The sequence below is a fragment of the Anomalospiza imberbis genome, chromosome 10 (genome assembly GCF_031753505.1).
Source record: "Anomalospiza imberbis isolate Cuckoo-Finch-1a 21T00152 chromosome 10, ASM3175350v1, whole genome shotgun sequence".
NCBI classification, from domain to species: domain Eukaryota; kingdom Metazoa; phylum Chordata; class Aves; order Passeriformes; family Viduidae; genus Anomalospiza; species Anomalospiza imberbis.
The window spans coordinates 17,032,688-17,053,729 of record NC_089690.1 but is presented as its reverse complement, the minus strand read 5'-3'; the positions used below and the strand labels follow the sequence as shown (position 1 = coordinate 17,053,729).

Genomic DNA, 21,042 nt, shown 5'->3' with positions numbered 1-21,042 from the left:
AACCAATGCACAGAGCTTCAAAGAGAAAATTTTATGGACGCTTTTATACACATACACAAATATTTTAATATAATGGTAACTGAAATGTTATCCATATTCTTAGTACTGTCATAATTAACTAAAAAGATATTTTTTAAAATTTTGTAAAAATGACATATTTTACACATCTTCTATTTACAATTGCAATATGCTTAAATGTTATAAAACATCCACTCTGACCTTTAAAATATATGTATACTAGGACTTAGTATTAGATATATTATAATTTATAGCAAACTTAGGGTTTGCTGTGTACCTATCTATTCAACGGGAATTTTGTAATCAGCCTGGCTTAATAAAGGCTGCTCAAAACCAAAAATTGACAAGAAAAAAAGAGAGGGAATGTGCAAATATTGGGGCAGGCAAAAAAATAAAAAAATTCTCAAGCTTGCATTTTTTAAAATAACACCGCGAAGACTTCCAATAAATTAAAATCTTAACCTTCAAATCCTTTTCCTGGTATTGTCCATCAACTTAATTTTCAGTACTATTAATCTAAAAGGAAAAAATACCCTCAACAACAAAGAACAAAGCCCACCCCAGACACCAGATCTTCCTGAGGCCGTGTGTTCCCCACGCTGCAGTCAGGCATCAGGGTTTGCTGGCGTGGCTGCTGCTGGCACGGAGGAGCTGGCTCTATGCATGACTCGTGAACACGTGCGCTCCATCCCTGGATGCTTTGCTGAGTCCTCCTTGTAGGCAATCTTTTCAGAAAAAGAAAAAAAAATAAAAGCAACAGTGAGAGAGATCTGGATAATTTGGTGTCTGAAGTGTCTGTTGTCTAACCAAGGATTTCCCACTCTTTAATTGTTACACAATGATGCCAAGGATCTGACAGAGGAAAAGGACCTTTCCCTGGTAAATGGAAGCTGCAGGGACAGGGATGACATTCTCTGAATCAGGGGTAAAATGGGGCTGGGCTGGCTTCTGCCAAGCTCCATGGGGTTCCCTGAACTGCACCCCTCTCACACAAGTCCCTTACACTTTGCAACCTCACAGACACCCACATCAGCACCTCCCGACTGTGGCGCAGACAGCCCCAGCTCTGCCCACACTGTCATTTGGGGACGCAGCAGCCCCACAGAGCTGCCCACACCGGGCAGCAGGGCTGGACCAAGTGCCAGGCTGAGCCTGTGGCCAGAGCTGCAGTCCAGCAGCAGTGGCAAAACCTCTGCCTTGTCCTGTGGGCAGGCTTTAGCAAGAAGGAAGATCTTTTTCCTGGAGAAGCTCTTCTGTCCTTAGTAATAGCTCTTTTTTCCTACTTCTGTAAAAGCAGACTGAACACCTGTCTTTCTCCATGGGTGCTTTGTTGAAGCATTCAGAGCAGAGACAGGGCGATCCCCGCTGACCACACAGCACCAGCACTGGAAGAGAAACCTCTCCCCTTGACAAAGGTCCAGGTGGAGCCCTACACCATCAACCCCCAGCTGTCCTTGGCCAGGGCTGCAGGCCAGCAGCTCCGGCAGCCCTGGCAGGAGCTGCTCTCACATCGTGGGCTGCAGAAAGAGCACTGGGACTTGGGCACGCCCTGGCAGCCACTTTTGCTGCTATTGGCACTTGCTGTTGCATTTGGGGGCCCTTGTCAAGCTGCCTCACTGGCCTCCCCAAAGTTCACAACTGGGATCCTAAAGAACAGGGCTCTCAAGACTGCTCATGGACAACACATCACACATACAGCTTAGATCTTTTTTTTAAATCTCCCTGAGAAGGGAGTCATTAGAGATGGAATAAAACAAACATACCCAGCAGAAAAACCAGCAAGTGAGGGAAGTATATGACATTAAAAGAAAAAAATAGATGTAAGAAAAATGAACATACCACTTTTGGCTATAGTATTGAGGGAAATGTTAGACAGGGAAGAAGAGAAGCTGTATAAGCAAGGACCATGACAGAGCTGTCAGAAAAGAAAAACAAAAAAGAGAAAAACAAAAAAAGAGAAAAATATATGGTGATGAAAAAGTCACTGTCAGTAGGTGAGAAATAAAACTCATTGAATACAACAATGGGAAAGATGGCAAATTGTACTGATGTAAAGCGCACAGCACAGATGCAAGAGTTCCTCAAGCTTTCCAACTGTGAGATAAATATTTCAGCCACAGTTTATGGCATGTGATTTCTCTGAGGAAATACTCTGCTCAGAAGCAGGGAGTTCAAGAGTTCACTGCAAGAGGAGTAGAGTTTTCTCAAAACTCCACACTGCCCAGAAAATGGGGCTGTCACTTTTTAGGCTTCCCCAAAGGATTGCAAGTGGGAGACTGCTTTCAGGGTGGACTTTAAAATTCAGACGATTTTGATAAAAGAGGTGACAATTATGACTCTTGTTGGATGAACTCTTTACACATTAGCATTGCTTTGTACACGTAATTTTGTATTATTTAGTATGAAGAAAACTCAGAGCTCACAGATATAAACACATGTATGAGCACTTAACAGAACTCTCCAAATGTTTTATAAATGCTGAAGCTCATGGGCTGCTCATGCCTCATTTGAGCTGACCATCCATTTTCCATTCTTGTGGTTCACACAAGACATATGGTGCTGCCTATGCACACTGACTGATGGCCAAAATAACTTCCATGTGAGATGCATTAATATTGATTAACAAATAATACCTTTAACACTTACATACTTAACAAAACAGTGATAAATACTAGTTAGGATAAAATCACTGGAATGCTTGAGGTTCCCAAATCTTTATACACCTGAAGAGGAGAGGAGCACAACTCCCAGACCTGCAGCCACCCCTGACCCCCACCTGGCAGGCACCAGACCTCCAAGCAATTAGGAGCTCTGCACCCAAGGAAAAACTCACTCAATTCCACAGTGAGTACAACAATGGGCAAAAAATTCAGGTCAATCCTTAGTCTCCCCATATGTGAAGATGAATAATACAGCATGGGGTAATGGAGAGCCAATTAGGCACTTCTGTGAGATGCCACCACTGATACCAGTGGTTAAACCAAGTTACTCTACACCAACAGTGCTTTCAGATGCTACAGGCACCTGGAAATGCAGCACAGCTGCTAGAGAGGAACTATTTATCACATGCAATATAAGGTAGCCTGCCCATAAACATGCAGAGATATAATTAAACATGGTTTAATTAGCACTCCAGTATGCAAATAGCTCAATATTTAATTGAAACTGAAAATATTAAAAAAAATCTGCCTGGACACAGCAGTAGAATAGCTGCAAGTGTGCACTGGAGTCCAATTCAAGATTTTGGGATGCAATTCATGTAATGTATATATGCATGCCTCATCCTTCTGAAGCTGCTAAAATACATGGCACCTATCCTGACAGTGTACTCAAGTATAAAAAAAAATTGAAAAATAACTTTCTCTGGAAGCTGAATATAAATAGACACAATAAAGATACCTCTTGTGGTTATAAGCTACATCTTAATAGCAATTTACTGTTTTAATTAAATACATCACAGCTATAGGACAAAGCAAGCAAAGCATAAGTTTAGACTATCTTTCTATGCCTCTAAACCTGTCAGCATTTAGCCTTAAAAACATTCAGCTTTTCAATACATAGCAAGGTAGCCAGAAAACAGACCTTTGTTGATCAGATATAGAATACACTTATATTAAAAAAAAAGAGGGGAAGAAAAAACCCCAAACCACAAAAAAATAAACTGTTTTCTCAGTCACTATTGCATTGCAAGGTTTTACTACTAGTATTTGGCTCTACAGCTTCATTTGTCACTAGAAGACACAATTAGCCATCCTCATGGAGCCCAACCAGCACCAAAATAGATGTTCTGACCTGTTCATTCATAACTACAGAGAGCTCGCTGAGCATATCCTTGTAATGAGACTTCATCTCTCCCTGATACTCAATCTGGTCCTCCTTAATGAGGCGCTCGTTGACATCCAGGGCATGTCCACAGGCTTCAGCAAATTGCCTGCAAGCACCAAAACACAAAAACAATGACACAGGGCTTGTAGTAATGAAAAAACCTATCTATGTACACATACACACACGGTGCTGCATCTCTTCTCCCCCTTGCAAACTGCACCTTGTTGGAAGTGAATTTCAGAAATAATTCTCAGATCAAAAGGAATGTATTCTACTAGGGTAGCCCAGAACTCCGGTAAATATTTCTCAGGAATGACTTGTAAGATAGGATAAATGCAGATGTAAATAAGGCTGGTTCAAATCAGCATGATTTCATTTCTCGCCTGCCTGTGCCATGCAGTGTCCTATGTGCTGTGTGGGGGGTGAAAAGCCTAAAATTAATGCTTACCTGAAGATTTCCTTCAGAAGCTTAACTTGATTATCAGGATATCTCTTAGCATTTGTCTCTTCAAGAAAAGCTCGAGCGTAGGCCATTGGTCCAGCATTTACCTGGGTGAAAAATACACAGCTTTAGTGCACAGAACAAGCCTTTCATTGTTGTTTCTCTTGTGCTCCAGGGCTTGGAGATTGGCCTCAGGCAAGCTAGGCTGTGAGAAGAACATCCCCTTACTCCTTCTGTCACCAGGATGGAAGCTGAGGAGTTTTATTGAGGAAACAGGAGCTGCTCAACCTCGTACAAGCTGCAGATCTGTGCTGGCCTTTCCAAGTCCCCAGCCAGTTACATGTTTATTTGAAGACATTTCCATGAGAGCACCAGGAGTACACGTGCCTGTCGCAATCCCAACTTTCCTAAATAGGATATGACAAAGCCAATCCTAGCAAAACTCCCTTTAAAGATTCCACCTGCTTGTGACGAGCCATATTCTAATGTGATACATGACAGTCTTGTTGGAAAGGTCTTAATTGTTATTTAGAGTAGACTTGAATTAAATAATTAGCATATAAAACCAGCAGTCATCAATGCCAGTGGAAAACTTTCCATTCCTTAGTGTGTTTAGAGTGAGATCTAACAGCTCTATAATAAAGGATATGCCAAAGACAAAAAATGTCAGGAATGATGAAAATAAGAATAAAAATTTAGGTAGATGCATTGAAAAAAAGAGAAAAAAGGCAGCAAATTGTCATTACCTTGACACTGACACTTCCTTGGAGCTTGAGCTGCAGTCGGATCATGTCCACTTCTTCCATTGTGCAAAGCTGATTGAGCTCTGAGACCTTTTTGGACATCTCATCAATGGCCACTTCGATGGGGTTCAGCTCTGTGCTGGTTTGGCTTATGACCTGAATCCTCTTCTTCACGTAGGGAAACAAGTGACTGGCTACGAGAGAGAGAGAAATGGCTCAGAGAACTCGCCCAACAAGAGAGTATTTAGGAAAGCAGAACAAGTAAATCAAAGTATTAACTTTTGACTTTGTCAATCTCTTTATTAATCCATAAAAATTAAGTTTTAATCATTGAATGAGTAGAAGTGACACAGCAGGTCCAAACTGAATTCTGATGTACCTGGCACTGGAAGAGCATTTCCTTTTGAACTCATCAGTGTTTGGTACCAAGCTCTGCCCCATGCAGGTGGCAAAAAGCTCTCAGTGCTCAGATTTTAGAATCCACAAATTTCTTCTGCTGAGTTAAGGCACCAAATTGTAAGTCCACACTGAACTTCAGACAGTTCAAACCCTCACATCAAACATATTTCACATCAGAGCCAGGAGCCCCTAGCTTAGCTGAATTGGGAATCATTCACTGTGCTGGTGTTGGCAGGGACAGAGTTATTTTTCCTCACAGTAGCTGGTAGAGGGCTGTGCTCTGGATTTATGCTGGAAACAGCACTGATAGCACAGGGATGTTTTGGTTATTGATGCTGTGATGCTTACACAGCATCAAGGCCTTTTCTGCTCCTCACCCCACACAGCAGAGAGGAGGCTGGGGGTGCACAAGGATTTGGGAGAGGACACAGCCAGGACAGCTGACCCCAACTGCCCCAAGGGATTTTCCACACCATATGGTGTCACACTCAGCATGTAGAGCTGGGGGAAGGAGGAAAGGGGAGGGAACATTCAGTGGTGTTTGTCTTCCCAAGACACTGTTACATGTGATGGAGCCCTGCTTTATTGGAGTTACCTTTACCTGCCTTCTCAGGGAAGCAGCAAATGAACCCCTGGTTTTGCTTTGCCTGTTTGTGCAACTTTTGCTTTACCTATTAAACTGTCTTTGTCTCAACCTGTGAGTTTTTTCACATTCACACTTCTGATTTTCCCCATCCCACCAGAGGACACTCAGTGAGTGAGCTGCTGCATGGGGCTTAGCTGCCAGCTGAGGTTAAACCAGGACACTCGCCTGCAGATCAACCTACTATTAAAACATCATCCTTAAAGCAGTGAAGAGGTACTTTTAACATTCAACCTAAATACTGCTATGGGAGCTGACAGAGGAATTATTCACCTTTAAAACTCTTTACTTCCACTCAATGCCTTTCATGGATCTCAGGGAGTTTGGCAAAGGTACTGTTATGGTGCATTAAGTCTGATCTGCTCTAACACTTTTCTGATTGCCCTGCATGCTTTGGAAGGTCTCCCAAACTCCATGCACGTCCTTCTTCACTAAGCATCTGCTTCCAGTCAGCTCAGACCTAAATAAACTCCAGTTTACAGCATGTCTGTCTCATTGGAGAGCAGGAAACCCAGGACTTCCAGAGCTGGAAGCATGAGCCAGGCATGGCAGAGAGCCAGTGAACCAAGGACTGCAGCCACACTGCACGTGCCCTCGGTCCAGCAGGCTCTGGAGCAGAGATGCAGTGCATGTGCCACTCCAGCCACCCAGGCACAATTGACTTCACCACTCCTCCAGCCATGGAAAAAGTCTTGCTTTCTTCTCAAACTAAAAGTGCTTAAGTTTACCCAGGAAACAAATGAAAACACATGACTTTATCAAACAGGAGTGGGGGAAAAAGAAGAAAAGAATCTTTCCTTTAGTGAAAAGCTCTGAGGTGAGTTAGGTGCCAAAGGGAAAAGCAGGGGAGAAGAGGAGGTCATCAAATTCCCACCTAATGCCAAAGATGGAGCAGGGCTGAGAGCAGTGGGAGCTGATTACAGCATGTAATAACCCAGGGAAAATATTCTGCCAGAAGAACAGCCCTCTCTGTTTGTGCCAGGCAGACCATAACAGCTCCACTTCCAAGTCAGTGAAACTACCTGCTTCACTACAGATCTCAAAACACCTACTGCTGCCCAAGCACTTAAAAAAACCACACACAAGCTATTCCTCCTTTTTGCTTCTTACAAGCAAAGCTGTGTCATGTAACAAGACACCCTCAGACATCAGTGCCTCTTTCTGGGCTTGCCAGAACAAAACTTTTAGTTGACTATGCTTGCACTGTAAGCATTTTTTTTCACTTTGTCCTTTGGGGGAAGCAGATGCACTGAAGTTGGTAGGGAACTGGATTTTCTGTCACTTGGGAGCCTTCGCTGTGAACACCAGCCTTTCTGCCCATGGCTGCCCATGAGAACCAATGCCTCCATCTCAGACAGTTCCTCATATATCAAAATTCAGACATGTCAAGTTTCAGCAGTAGTCTCACAAAGGAGGCTTTTTAAAAGAGAGATTTAAATCATGATAAGGAGCTAAAAACTTCAGTTTAATATGACTCATTAAGAGAAGACATATCTAGTGATCCTGACATTCCTGCCTTAAAACACTGATTGAAATCTTACGTCTAGCTTAAAAAAAATTCTATATAATGTATCTTACTCCCATTTTGAACAAAATTTTTATCTGCAAATTTTACTCTTAGCAGAACAGACATCCTACTTGGCTTTTTCTTTGAATTGTTTATGATTAAAAGAAAATGGTTCTGAGCTGCCTCCAGCAGAACCACTCCCAAGTTACATCACTGCAAGAACAGTTAAGATGTCAGTTATAAGGAAAAATAAAGCAGCTGAATGAAAATAACTATTGCTACAATGGTCAGCAGGTCTGTAAGGAAGACATGGCCAACACCCACAGTGAAAAGATGAGTTATCATCCTGCACAACTGCCTGATGGACACCTGGCACTTGAGCTGCCCTTCTGGGCTGGGCTGGGCGAGGTGGGGGCAGGCAAGCAGACGTACTGGTGAGGATGGTGCGCCGCTTGCACTGCTCCTCCACCCCGCCGTGCTTCTTGCCCGAGAGCGTGAACGGCGTCTCGAACACGAAGCGGTTGATGTTGTGGTGCATTTCAAAGTCAGTCTTGCGATCCTCCGCCTCCTTCTCCTCGAAGAAAGGTGTCACATAGGTCACCTGGATGTAGGCGTATTTGGGATCCAGGTCTTTGGGGTTCACCTGTGGGACGGGCAAACATAATAAAATTATGTTAAGTGCGATGAGCTTCCAAGGCACCATAATATTTTTGATGTATTTACTTATTTATAGCCATACAGATGAAAACTGAGACTTCCAAATGTAATACTCAGATCATGGATGGATATAAGGGTATTTTACCAAGAGCTCCCTAAGAAGAGTGAGACCTTTGACTATAGCCACTGGCAAAAACAGATGAAAGCTAAATGAAACAGAAAACAACCTTCTTCTGCACTGTAGCAAACATCTGCCTGCTCATCTTGCAACATGCACTTAGTTCTCTCCCTTGTGCAAAATCACATGTCTTTCATACCTTGTTGGAATCCTGGATGATCTTCACGTTTTCTATTCCAAATTTGTCTGCATAAAGTTTCATCAGCCTTTGAGAGATCTCAGACAAGCCAGTTAATTTGGGCTCTTTATAGATATATTCTTTACCTTCCTCTTCTTCAAAAAAGCCCTGTTTAGAAAGAAACCAAAGGATACAGTGAACATAACAGGCATGGCAAAACCTAAACAAGGTGCTTACATCAGGAATCTAAGTTGCCTGTATACCCACCAGAGCATCCAGTAGGCCAATTCCAGCACCTAAGTTAAAAGCTTACCTCTGTCCACTCCTAGCAGAATGTGCCTAGAGGTCAGTGTTTATACTGGTCTGCAATCTCCAAAGTTACCCAGGAAAAGATCCCTAGACATTTATTCACGTAAGAGCCTGAGCAGCTTAAAGAGTTAAAGTGCTTTCTTGAAAATGCTGATGTGTGTGATGTGTGAGAAAACCCTCATGGATTAAAACCTAGAATTAAATTTTTTTTAAATCTTAATAATTTGGTTCAATTAACAGCAGTTTGCTGGACACTGAGCTCAGCTGGGTTGTGTGCAGCACGTCTCCAATGTCTCCAGTGCATCCTCTGGGAGCCACGTGTGCAGGCACGGGCTGGGCACTGCTGCCCATAGCCATGGCATAGGAGCACCTGAGAACCAGTCTGCATCTCCTCAGGGCAGCTGAAGAGAAACTCTGGTGGGCACCTTGAAAGGCCACATAGAATTGCAGCACTTCCTAAGACAGTTAGCAAATTATTTACATTTGAAAAGAAAAATAAAACCAAAAAAAAGACACACAGACGGTGCTCCTTTGCAACAAAGGTAGAGTCTTGTTAAGGTCATTATTTAATACACGGGATGGACTTGGCAGAGCTTTAATAAAAGGGTCCACTGAAGAGCTGAACATGAATCTGTCAGGCTTCAGAAGAAATGCCAAGCTCTGAAAATTAACAGAGCATTGCATCACCTGCAGGTGAGACATTCAACTGCCACAAGATGAACATGTACACCAGTGCTCCAGGAGAAGCTCTCTCAGCTGGGCAGAAAGCAGCAGGTGCCCCATTAACAAGGACTGCATTCACCCCAATGCCATGAGCAGCACCGGCCCCCTCCTAGGATTTCATATGCAGTTTGGTGATGGGCACCACTGCAGCTACACTCCAAGCCTCTTCCTTTCACCTTAATGCAAAGTGAGCCAGAGGAGAACACCTGATGCTGCAGGGATAGGGGAAAAGGCAGACAGCATTAATGATGTCAGACCCAAGGCCCCTTGAACTTCACATGATGTGGCTTGGATGGCTAATTCTACAATATGCCTAAGTAAACTGCCATCTGTAGAAAAACAGAGAAGCAGAAATTAATGAAGGCAAGAGATATCTCCAAAATCTATTCAGAAGGTACTCATGCAAAATCCAGCCTTTTTATTTGGAAGTGTGTTTCAACTTTGACCTCTAAAATTATTGATTAGATAAATCTTCACAAAAAATCCCAAACAGAATTAAAATAAAATAAGCGATGAATTTCATGGCTTCTTTAGGAACCCCCTTCCAAACTTTATTTCAATGGGGATTAACAAATATGTGCATCTCTGGCTTCTCCTTCAATGAGGACAAGAGGCAATAAAATTGTCTTTTAATTTGCCAAGCATCAGGAGTACTGTGGGCATTGCTGGAAACCAATAACTAACAGCTGCAACAGCAGCTCATCTGACAGCATCTTCTTTGGTCTCACAGGGACCTTCTAACATTGCATGATTTTTAACAACATTATCAATTAAATTCCATAGGCATATGAAGACCTTCACAGGTAATTAGAAAAAAAAATCTAGAGCTCCAAAGTTGACATCCTACAAACATCTGTTGAGCTGGGCAGGCAATTGACTTCCTATTGCTTACACTGATTAAATATCTACAGGATCATAATCTGGTTTCTGATCTTGTTTCCACTGAAGCAAAACTGCTTTATGTGGGAAAACCTCATTAGTTTGATGCAATCATACTTAAACATACTACTCTGGACTGTTTCTGTCAAAAGACATCCAAGACATCTGCTTTCTATTACTATTCAGTGTTTTCATCAAAACCCCTCGTGTTTTCCAAAATTATCACATAGCAAGCTAGAATACAGTTTATGCTCTTAAACCCTGATTCTGTGTATGTTTTCATGCTGCAACACAGTGTTTATATGTAAGTGCCAGATTTCTGCTGATGCTGCATGGCACACTGAGATGGTATCTCTGTTAATCGTTTTACTTAAAAAAATACCTGAAAACAAAAAACTAACAGATTTAGTCTTATCTCTAATACAAGAGACATAATTTAAGTACATCTTCCCTACAGTATTTCAGCTGACAAGTGATAAGCAGAAGTTAACTGTGAGCTATAAATAATCATGTCTGCCATATGCTATATGCCTGGCAAAGACTATTAAAAGTAAGATTAAATACTTTTCAGAAGCCAAATATCCTCCAATTTCAGGATTTTAAAATATTAAGCAGCCAAGGTTACATTATCGATGCACATCCCTGGATTATTTTCATCCTGGCTGGTTTGGTCCTGCAAGGACAAAGCAGCCTCACAGATGAAAACTATGACAGGGAGCAGCTGATGGTGATGGAAGGCAGATGACCTCCTGAACAGCAGGTTACTGGATTCCACTGAGCTCTGATGCTCTCAGACACAAGTTCTGACCCAGGCCTATCACTGTGGGAGTTCTGCTAAGGCCTTTCCTCATCCTCACACAGCTCCAGACACAGCCTTGGAGCTCACAGTACATCAGACCCTTCTCTGCCCTCTGTTGAAAGGTGCTGAGGTAAAGCCTTCTGCTTGACCTGCCAGGAACTGGCATCTAATGGTTCTTTCCCTGTCTCATCCCACAGATAGTGATTGTGATCACTATGAAACTCTGCCCTCCAGCTTCTCCAGCTCCTTGTCCACACAGGAGAACAAATCCTCAGCTCTACCTTTACCTGACACTGCTCTGAAAAACAGGTCTTGAATGTCTTTGCTTATCAGCACAATATGAGTTCTCAGCTATTCAGTATGTTCAACAGGATGTTTTTTGGCTCTTAATTCAAGAAAGATACTGACTTCTCAAACGCTCATCTGAGTAAACTCATATGCACTGGCTAGTGTGGTCACTTGGGGGTGCAATGAGACACTGTCACCAAAGTCCTGTAACAGAATGTGCAGCCTAAATCAGCAGCTGCCATGAGATCCGGCTCCCTGAGCTGGCAAACAAATCTTGCTGGTAAAAACAGAAGACTGTGTCCTCCCTGAGGATCACATTAATTCAAACCATCCTTGCACAGGGTCCCTGCAGCAATGCAGTAACCAAATTCTGCCTCTGCCTTTGCATGAAGAACAGTTTTCATGTGCAGCAGCAGATCATCTTTCTCCACTAAGAACCCTCAAAATTCTCCCTCCCAGTATTAACATTATTCTTTTTTTCTTTAATCTGCTTTCTCTGCAGCTTCTGTTTCAGTTAAGGAACAGCAGACACATCACATCTGTCCTGCAAAGGGCAAGGAGAAAGCAGTGCCTGTTGCCTTTAGAACACAGTGACTGGGGGGAACAAACAGAGGAGGACTCAGCTGTGACAGAGTCACACCCTTTAGAGCACTAAAGCTGTTTAAATGAAGTGGCCCTTGTGGCACTGGCACCTGGAAAGTCATTGCACTGTCACAGAGATGCTAACCCAGTTCAGCAGAAGTGCTGCAGAGAAATTACCCAGTGGGAGAGCCACTGGCTCTGGGATAGTGCTGGCCAGAGGCTGCAAGTACGAGAGCCCTGTTTTGCCCTGTGCTGCTCCCATTTTGAGGAAGGCTAGGCATAATGAAAATTCTGCCCTTCCTCAGGTGCAGCTCACTTCCTCCTTGCATTTGGCAAGTTCAGCTTTGCTAATCTGTCCAGAGAGCCAGGACCTGCCATTCCCCTCTGAATTCCCATTTGCTTGCTCCTACAAGGGACTGACAGGACCTTGGCCATGGCCACAGCCTGCCCAGAGTGCTCCAGTGGCCACTGCCATGGACCTCAGACTGACACAGCAGCCCTTCACTTGGGAGCTGCTGTGCAGGCCAGGACAGCAGGCTTGCATTCAAACAGCATTAATGCTACCCCAAGACTTGCAACAGAGGAAGAGGGGCTCCAATCCCACTCCCAGTGAAGCTGGGAGGAACTTCCACTGAGATGAGATGGAGCAGCATTGGGCCCCACAGTGCACACACAACATGATGACAGGTACAGCTCGGTAATTCAGGTAACTGAACAAATAAAAGTTAGTTTGCAGGATGCAACAATGAATGCAGCAATGTTATTTCATCTGCCATGAACCAAAGAATCAAGAGCACAGGAAAATTAATGTTAAGTAACAGTAGAGGGAAGGATGAAGGATGTGTGAGGAGAATTAAACAAAACATGCAACAGAACTAGACTTACCACAGCCTTGAAAAAGATCAAAAGGAGAAAAGAGCAAATTTCTGCATTAAAATCTAATTAGCAAACAGAATGATTCACATCAATCTGTTGTTTACACACTTTATATTTTAGAGCACAGGAAATTTATGCTTGCCAAACCCAGGACTAAAAGGAACATGCTGGATTGCTACACTGGTTTGTGGTGGAAGAAAGCACAAAATAATGCTTCAAGGGTGCTGAAGCACAGCAGAGGGAATAATGCTATTCTACAGTACATTGCACAGAACCAGAGGTAGCCTGGAAGCAGAAGGCAGAGTCAGTGAAAAACACAACAAAGCATCTATTGCATACTGCTCTGCTTTAAGATCTATTAGAGGAGAGTTCCATATATCAAAGATGACTTATCTGGTTCTATTTATGCTGTAGTTTGAAAAAATCTGCCCTGCCCTGCCTCAGTCTCAGCTTTGCTTTATGAAGTCAAGTACTAAAGCTGACACAGAAGTCTGGTCTCTAATACACCCCTAAATCCACAGCAGTGGTTTACACAGAGACAACTGAGTGCTCCCTCCTGACTAAAATCCTGCTGGGAGTCAGACCCATGAGGCAGCTTTTACCCTGTGATTCACTACCAAGTGCTTCCCTGAACTGTATCACAAACAGGTCTGAAATCTCTGACTGGAGACAGAAGAGCCCATGCTCACTTACCTGCCCATAAAATGCCACCCTGTAATATCTCCCAAAGAGACGTTTCTCAGAGTTCACCACTTCTGCAACCTTCAGGTAGGAGCGGTGGATGTCGTAGTACAGGTCAGACAGTTTCTGCATGGACAAACAGACAGAGGGAGGGGGTGAGGGCAGGTGAGGGCATGCCAGCCCCTTGGGAAGTGCCAGCACAGCTCTGCACAGCCACTGCTTGCCTTAACTGGGTTCCCAAACCTTTGCAAAGATGGCTGGATGTGCTAAGGGAATAGTTTAACCTTGTTAGCAGTCACTAAAGATTCATGGCAAGGTTTCTTTCATCTTCTGAGGAGTTTTGTGGCAGTGGAGCCTTTGTGTACAGGGTCACAGAGAATCATCCCACCACCACAGTGCTGCTGACCTAGTAAGGGGTCAGAGAACCCAAGTGCTCTTTGTGCAGGTGAGAACGAGGTGCCAACACCTCCGATCAGCTCCCAACCCCACACAAAGATGTGCTTCCCACAGTTACCACTAAACAGCTCTTTCTCAGGATAGTGAACCAAAATTTCAGGTAAGTTAACATCTGAGGATCTGCTTCCTTAGCATACAGCTTATTGCTACCTACCACTTATTGTCCCTTTCAATTTAAACCCAGAAAAATCAGTTAATGTGATTATCATCTGGCTATCCACAACCAGATGATTTATGTAAATAAGAAACTAGGAAACCCTGAAATTGTGAAGAAGTCACACAATTTATCAGCATTTTCTGAACTTAAATACAATGCAAATGAGCTCTTGGTTTAAAACCCATGTAAAAAATCATATCCACTGGCTAAGACAAGAGGTTTGTTTGAAATCTTTTTACAGATGCTGAAAAGAGGCAGAGAAGACACCAATGTTTTTTTATTTTTTCACAGCACAAAATATTAAAAGAAGAAATTAGAGACAGGAAGAAAGAAAACACTCCTTTTAAAGAAAGCACATTTCCCCCCCTATAAATATTGATCTTTACTGTTACCTTAGGATAATTAAAAAGACACAAACCAAACACCCACTTACTTTAAAGTCCCTCTGCTTTTCAAAAACAGCAATGATAGGCTTGTTAACCTCAGCAATAAGCTCATATCTCTCAGACTTCCAGAGGTACTCAACACACAACTCCAGCTGTTCCACGAGAATATTCTGCAATTTCACAAATGCAAATAGTTCAGTGACTTGACAGCTGGTGGCATTTAATTAATAGCGATGCAGCAAAAGCACATACCCACTACTTCATTTTTATTCTGGAATTTCTATATTAAGGTTTATTGCAATTGCACAATGTTTAATCAGGTATTGGTGACCTAGCTCTTCTTTAGACAAAAAACCCTGAAATAATAGTAACATGAAAATACTTGAATAGTTGACATCTCATGCAGAAGAATGGGTTTGCTTCATGGACTTCTCCCTGCCCTGACTTTCAGCTCTGGTACTTTATGTTCTCCTTAGCTAAACACCACTGCAACAGCTGTGACATTTCACTCAAAAGTTGTGTGCCTTTTGACATTGCCTGAGTACGCTCACTCTAATTTGCTGTAACATGCACAGGATTCCACTAGAAATAACATTCTGTTAATACAGAACAGGTATAAATGTTAGCGTTGCTGACCTCATTATAGGGAGTATCTTGCATCCCAGAGTCTTCCTTCATAGCACCTTCTTCTTTAATGTTGGGGGTAATGCTCAGAAAAGCAGGCCAGCCCATGGAAAACAAGCCTTGAAGCACAAGTCATAAGAAAGGCTAGTAGTGACTGAATGACCAGATACTTTAAGAAATTACTAGATGCCATTAAAACAGAGCTGATGAGTTCATTTCTTTCACAGCCCAAGTAATGACAAACACACATGGAGCTGATGGAACCTATAAGACTATTCCACATTTTCCTCAATGATATACATTCACTTCTCTAGGCAAAGGGGAATGCTAGCATTTTCCTGATGCAGTGTTATTCCTCTCTTTGGCCTTTTGGGTCCTGAGCTCAAAGTGCTGGCAGCCCTGGCAAAGCTTCATGTGCAACACTCCTTTGTGCACAGGAATGACCCTGGCAGGCTGAGGTGACACAATTCACACTTGGGGAACCTGCAGGTGTTCCCCCTGTCAGGTGTCCTGGGCACAGTCCCCAGGACTGCACAGCCCAGGGGAGGTGGCCCCAGGGCACGCTGTGCCCGTGCTGGGCTCGAGGCCATTCTGTGGCTTTGCTGTCCTGCCCTGGGTCAGCAGCGCTGCCAGGGCCCCAGCCAAGGGACTCCCTTGCAGAAAGCTCTGGCTGGTGGCAGCAGCTGTGGATGGAAAGGCTCATAAGGAATAAAACTGAACTTAAATTGGGTATTTGCTAAGCTGAGGCCTTAGTGCCATGGTTGCAGCAGAAACAACTTGCACAGGCATCACACTTTATAGACCAGAAAGGGTTTGCCCTGCAAGGATTTTCCTACTGCTCTGGAGTGGAGAAGGTAAAGCTGCCAGGGGAAGTGACAAACTCCTGGCAAGGTCCATGTTTAATTTAACAGTAGGAAAATGCTACTATGGCTCAATTAAAAAAGCTAACCCAAGGACACTGTGATGGGAGCCTCCATTCTCTCTCTCAAGTTTTGAAAACTGTCTAAGTACAGGTTTAAAATCAACCAAGTTCTTCACTCCAGCTACTATAATCTTTATTCAGGCAAAGTCTTCTACCACTACTGAACTGTCTCACAACTACTGCTCTTCACAGAAAGCTTCCTTCTAAAAGCATGCATTTTTCATCTTCATCCCTGGAAATTGCTCTTTGTGGAAATTGCTAACGTATCTCATGCTGAAAATTACTATGAAATACAGATTTCATAAACTAAATAACCATTGGCATAGAAGCATTAAAAATATAAGCCTGCACTTTATTTTTAGATAAGTATCATAGATTAAAAAAAACCCCTTTATCTATACTAAGTTACATATGGCTAACCAGATACTAATTCCACCCCCTGCCCTCCCAGTTTAGATAGCCAAGGAATTGGACGTGGATTTGCATGCTAAACACCAATTGACCCAAGAGGGATTTTCCTGCTGCAAAAGCCCATAACCAGAGACATTCTGAGCAATCCATCAAACCAGCCAAAGAGCATCAGGAAAGGAACTCATGATGTTTCCGACATTGCTTTCTATAACAGCCTTCAACATGCACTAGAAACAGTTTTGGTTTGTTTGATATTTTTCCAGATCAGTTGGAAAACAGCAGTTTGATCTCCTAATCATGTTATTTGACCCACAAACAGGCACGGTTAGAGCACTCACTTCCTCCATTGTGAGTTGTTAGTAACACATTACTATCAGAGACTTGAGCATCTTCCAGGAGCATACGTGAGGTACAAATCTTTTCCATTTTCCAGTAACCTATGATATTGTAAGATGGTATTAGTATACTGCTACTGGTATGTGTTAATACATGCATATTTAATAACAACAGACTGACAAGCATTCTCTATTAGCACTAGCTTGCTAAACATTTAATTAAACCTCTTTACACAAAACACACTTTCACTGTTCCAGTCTAAGACTAGCATTTATGATATATTTTAAAAATAAAACATTTGGGAAGGATTCAAGCTGCTTTAAGAATACTTTACTTATAAGGAAGGAAAGAGGGATAGCCAAAAAAGATTTTGAACAATAATATTTATAGATATACAGTTGATTTTAGATATATTGATCTTACCTTTTCTCTTCAAGTACTCTGCAATGAGAGCAGCAATATGAATATAGCACATAGCAGCCTGTAACGAGAGACCAACACACATGGATATGTTAAAGTACCCTGAATTACAGCATACACTTTCAACACTGCCAAATCATGAGGCAGAAAAGGGAAGACAAAAATAATCTAAGAAAATGAAGGATTAAAAGATGAAATCCCCCTCAAGTGTAAATTTCCCGAGGTGTTTTATGTAAATGCATAAATTTTCTCAAGAAAACCATTAAGATGACTTAGTAAATAAGGTATCCCTGAGTTATGCAGTGGAATTTTGCATCACCCATTTAGTCTTTGATGAACATGACAACACTTTATAAACAAAACTCCTCTCCTAGGCCATAGTGGGGGAGAAGGAAACCTTTTTGTGAGTTACTCACTGCACACACCCTCCTCTACACCACAGCTACTGTCCCTGTTAGGGGTAGGCAGCAGAGGTGCCAAAGTGACACTGCCCTCAGCTTCCCTGTCAGACAGTTTCAAGTCTTGCTCCAGCATGTATCAGGTAGTCAAGATCAGGCAAGCTGGGATGAGCATATCACATCTCCAGGTGTTTTCAAACATCTACTCCTCTGATTTCAAATATATGAGAGAGACTGTACAACTCTCTTAACTCACTACTGCTGTCAGTGTTCCAAAGCCCTTTTCATCAGAACAGCTCAGCCTAAAGACAAACTGATTTCCTGTTCATTTCTTTGCATTACCTCTGATAAATCTCCATTTCTTGCATGAATCTTGGCCATGCTTTCGAGCCATGTCCTGCGTAGCTCAGGTGTGCTGGCATAGGAATTTGCTAGGCTGTACTGCAGGTCCACCAGCATCTCAGGGTCCTTCTCGTGCTCCTTCATCTGAGCTGTGGCCATCAACACCGTCCTGATGCGCTTGGTCAGATCCTTCACCTCTGCTGGGAAATTAACGTTCTTTGGGAAAGATAAGCAATGCATCACTGAAACCATCCAAGGAGCCCCATGCTGCACCCCTAAACAAGCTCAAGTTCTGCTCAGAGAGAACCTCCACCCCTTCCCGAGCTGGGCAGGCTTCGGAGCAGTCACAGTTCCAGAGCGTGCACACATTGCACACAAACCCTGGGTTTTTTTTCCTGATGGCTCACAGCACTACAAGATGGCCCAAGTCAGTCACCTGTTCCACTGCCCATGTGCAACAGCCCTGCTGAAGTCGGGGAACTGGAACAGGTGGCCCTCAATTGCTTACTGGGTCCAGAACTGGATCCTTGCACACTTTCCTCTGAGCAACAGCACAATGTGCTATAGATAGTCCCGCTTAACTACACTCCCAGCATGTTTCACCATGGGAATAAAGCACAAGTCTGGCTCCTGACCTTCTCACACTGTGCTAGATTAAAACAGAGTCCTTATATTACTCACACCAGCTGTTCTCAACATATTTAGCTCAGCTCTTCAATTTTTCTTTTTCAGATAAGCAGTGAAATACATTTTTTTCAGACTTATTTCCATCCTTTGTTTTCTTTAAAAGTAAAACATTCAGAAAAAGTAAATGAAAATAAATACTCCCTCCTCTATGTCACACAGAGATAAGCAAGTCACAGAAGCAGTGTGACTGTCTGCAGTGCTGTGAAATCAAAGCTGGACTTCAAAAACAAATAGAATTGTAATGCCATCTTATTACTTCTGCTAACTATCTACCAATTTGCTTATGCTAACTTTATTATTAATCTCAGTGGAGATACCCTAAAGTCACCTTCAGAGATGAACAACACCTCCAAAGTATAAAACTGAAAATGCACATAGACATATGTTTGGACAAGAATTGTAAAAATTAAAAACCAGAATATTTTTTCAACAATTTTTATATAGATAATAACTATAACAGCAGTCGTAACTTGTCTAAGAGCCAAGTATACCTTCAGTGAGTCAGCAAGGTCTTACAAAACGCAACTGTTGTGCCTGTTTCTGCTACACAATTACTGAACAGAGGAAAGGGAGCAACTGTAGACTAGAAATTGTTTGCTAACTGCAATTGTGTTCCATTAGCCCCAATGTATGACCTCTGACATGAGGCAAATGAACAAAATAAGCAATAAAGAACAAATAATACAATTTTCAAATAAAAATATTTTTGTTTAAATATTATTTTCAGTTATTAAGCTTCTGAGTCACAAACACCTTCACGAACTTCAGATTGCCTGAGAAAGGCACACTAAGAATGTATAAATCACTGGCTAATAGAGCCAGCAATTTTATTTACTGAAACACTTGCTCCTGTGAAATTGTTGACCTTTTGCAAGAGGCAGTGATTGACAAAAAATGTTTCTTACTTTCATCTGCTTGTCTCCATTAGCAAAATTATTTATAATTGCGAGCGAATGTTGAAATCGAGATCCGCCGATCCCCGCATCCGCTATCAGCTGGCTCACTGCCTTGATGAGCTGCACAGGGAGCAAACACAGGATGCAATTAGCAAAGAAACCAGAGTTTCAGAAGAGTTTTTAACCCGTTTTAGTATGACTTGATGTACTTGTAATTTCATACAGTAAAATTTCATACCTGTCCTATGAAGGTAACATGTACAAAGGCAAGGACTGCGAGTAATCTTTCAAAAGCTTGTAGCTGCTTACACTTTGCAGTGTAAATATGTTATTAATGGACTTTACATGTCTGTTCCTGTACTGTCAGATTCTGTTTAGTTCCTTCATCAGCTGTGTTCCTACTGCTGTAAGCAACATGTGAGTCAAGAATAGCCATTAATCTGGCAATGCAGATAGATTCACAGCTGTTGTCTCTCCCTGGAACAGAGCTGAGCAACCCAAGAACAGCAGAGAATCCAATCCAACTTCAGACTTGGCAGGAAAATCAAGCTGCCACAGAGAACTGCCTGTCTGAGGACTGCAAAAGGATTGCCTTGCTTCAAGGCATAAAAAAAAAAAGACAAGAAAACTAATGCACATCAGTTAAATATTGATCTCACATTTCACTTACCTGCAGATGGGACCTGACTATTGATTTCTGCTTGTTAAATTCAAAGTTCTTCCTCATGAAAAAATAAAGAAGAGCAGATGCTTCTGTCTGAGTTGAACGTGACCTATGGTTACAGCACTTCAGGATTTCATAGCAGAGGGAACCACAGAGATCTGCTTGTCCTTGGAAGAATGCTGATGGGAACTATTGAAAAAAAATGTGTGAACATGTTCAGTACTACTCTCAGGTCTCGGTGCAGTTATTCTGAGTTAACAGTTTTTTTTAACCTTTCAGTAACTCTCCCACAGTTATTCATACCAGGGTTTAAACTAAACATAATCCCATACACAAATTAAGATTAATTAAGAGCTATACTCAGATTTTCCTACAAACACTGTATGCCATCAAACTGGCCTCTAGGAAGCCCAGACAGCAGCTGGCACACAGCAAGCCCAGCAGCAAGGAATCTGCCAGGAATGCACGACGGCTAAGCAGGAAAAGCAGGGGGAGCTCTGCACGGTTACATAAGCTGTTCAGCAGAAGGAAAATACTTTGAGTAGCAAGGTCAGTGAACTTCCAGAGGTCAAGGGTTTGAAGAGCAGGAGACAACAGAGGAGGGCTCTCCAAACCATACCCACTGTTACCAGCAGGGTGAATGTAACAGAAGACTGAGGGAGGAGGTGGAAATGTA

The 21,042-nt window shown here is 42.5% G+C and overlaps 1 protein-coding gene across 19 annotated transcripts in view; it reads right to left on the bottom strand.

Annotated features, from left to right (window-relative positions):
- Positions 1 to 16: 16 nt before the first annotated feature.
- The window catches only part of DOCK10 (dedicator of cytokinesis 10), a 168,066-nt gene continuing 147,040 nt past the window's right edge, over positions 17 to 21,042 (bottom strand). For 15 of the 19 annotated variants that reach the window (XM_068200933.1, XM_068200928.1, XM_068200934.1 and 12 more), the window contains 15 exons: positions 20,373 to 20,555; positions 19,712 to 19,822; positions 18,120 to 18,335; positions 17,383 to 17,440; positions 16,962 to 17,060; positions 15,303 to 15,409; positions 14,714 to 14,836; positions 13,680 to 13,793; positions 8,552 to 8,698; positions 8,010 to 8,220; positions 5,032 to 5,222; positions 4,292 to 4,392; positions 3,811 to 3,949; positions 1,858 to 1,933; positions 17 to 743 (listed from right to left, as the gene is read on the bottom strand). In XM_068200933.1, the coding sequence (XP_068057034.1) occupies positions 676 to 743; positions 1,858 to 1,933; positions 3,811 to 3,949; positions 4,292 to 4,392; positions 5,032 to 5,222; positions 8,010 to 8,220; positions 8,552 to 8,698; positions 13,680 to 13,793; positions 14,714 to 14,836; positions 15,303 to 15,409; positions 16,962 to 17,060; positions 17,383 to 17,440; positions 18,120 to 18,335; positions 19,712 to 19,822; positions 20,373 to 20,555 (1,944 nt within the window). In that variant the 3' untranslated portion in view covers positions 17 to 675. The remainder of the gene's footprint in view (positions 744 to 1,857; positions 1,934 to 3,810; positions 3,950 to 4,291; positions 4,393 to 5,031; positions 5,223 to 8,009; positions 8,221 to 8,551; positions 8,699 to 13,679; positions 13,794 to 14,713; positions 14,837 to 15,302; positions 15,410 to 16,961; positions 17,061 to 17,382; positions 17,441 to 18,119; positions 18,336 to 19,711; positions 19,823 to 20,372; positions 20,556 to 21,042) is intronic. The other 4 variants (XM_068200936.1, XM_068200920.1, XM_068200935.1 and 1 more) reach the window with 2 other exon arrangements.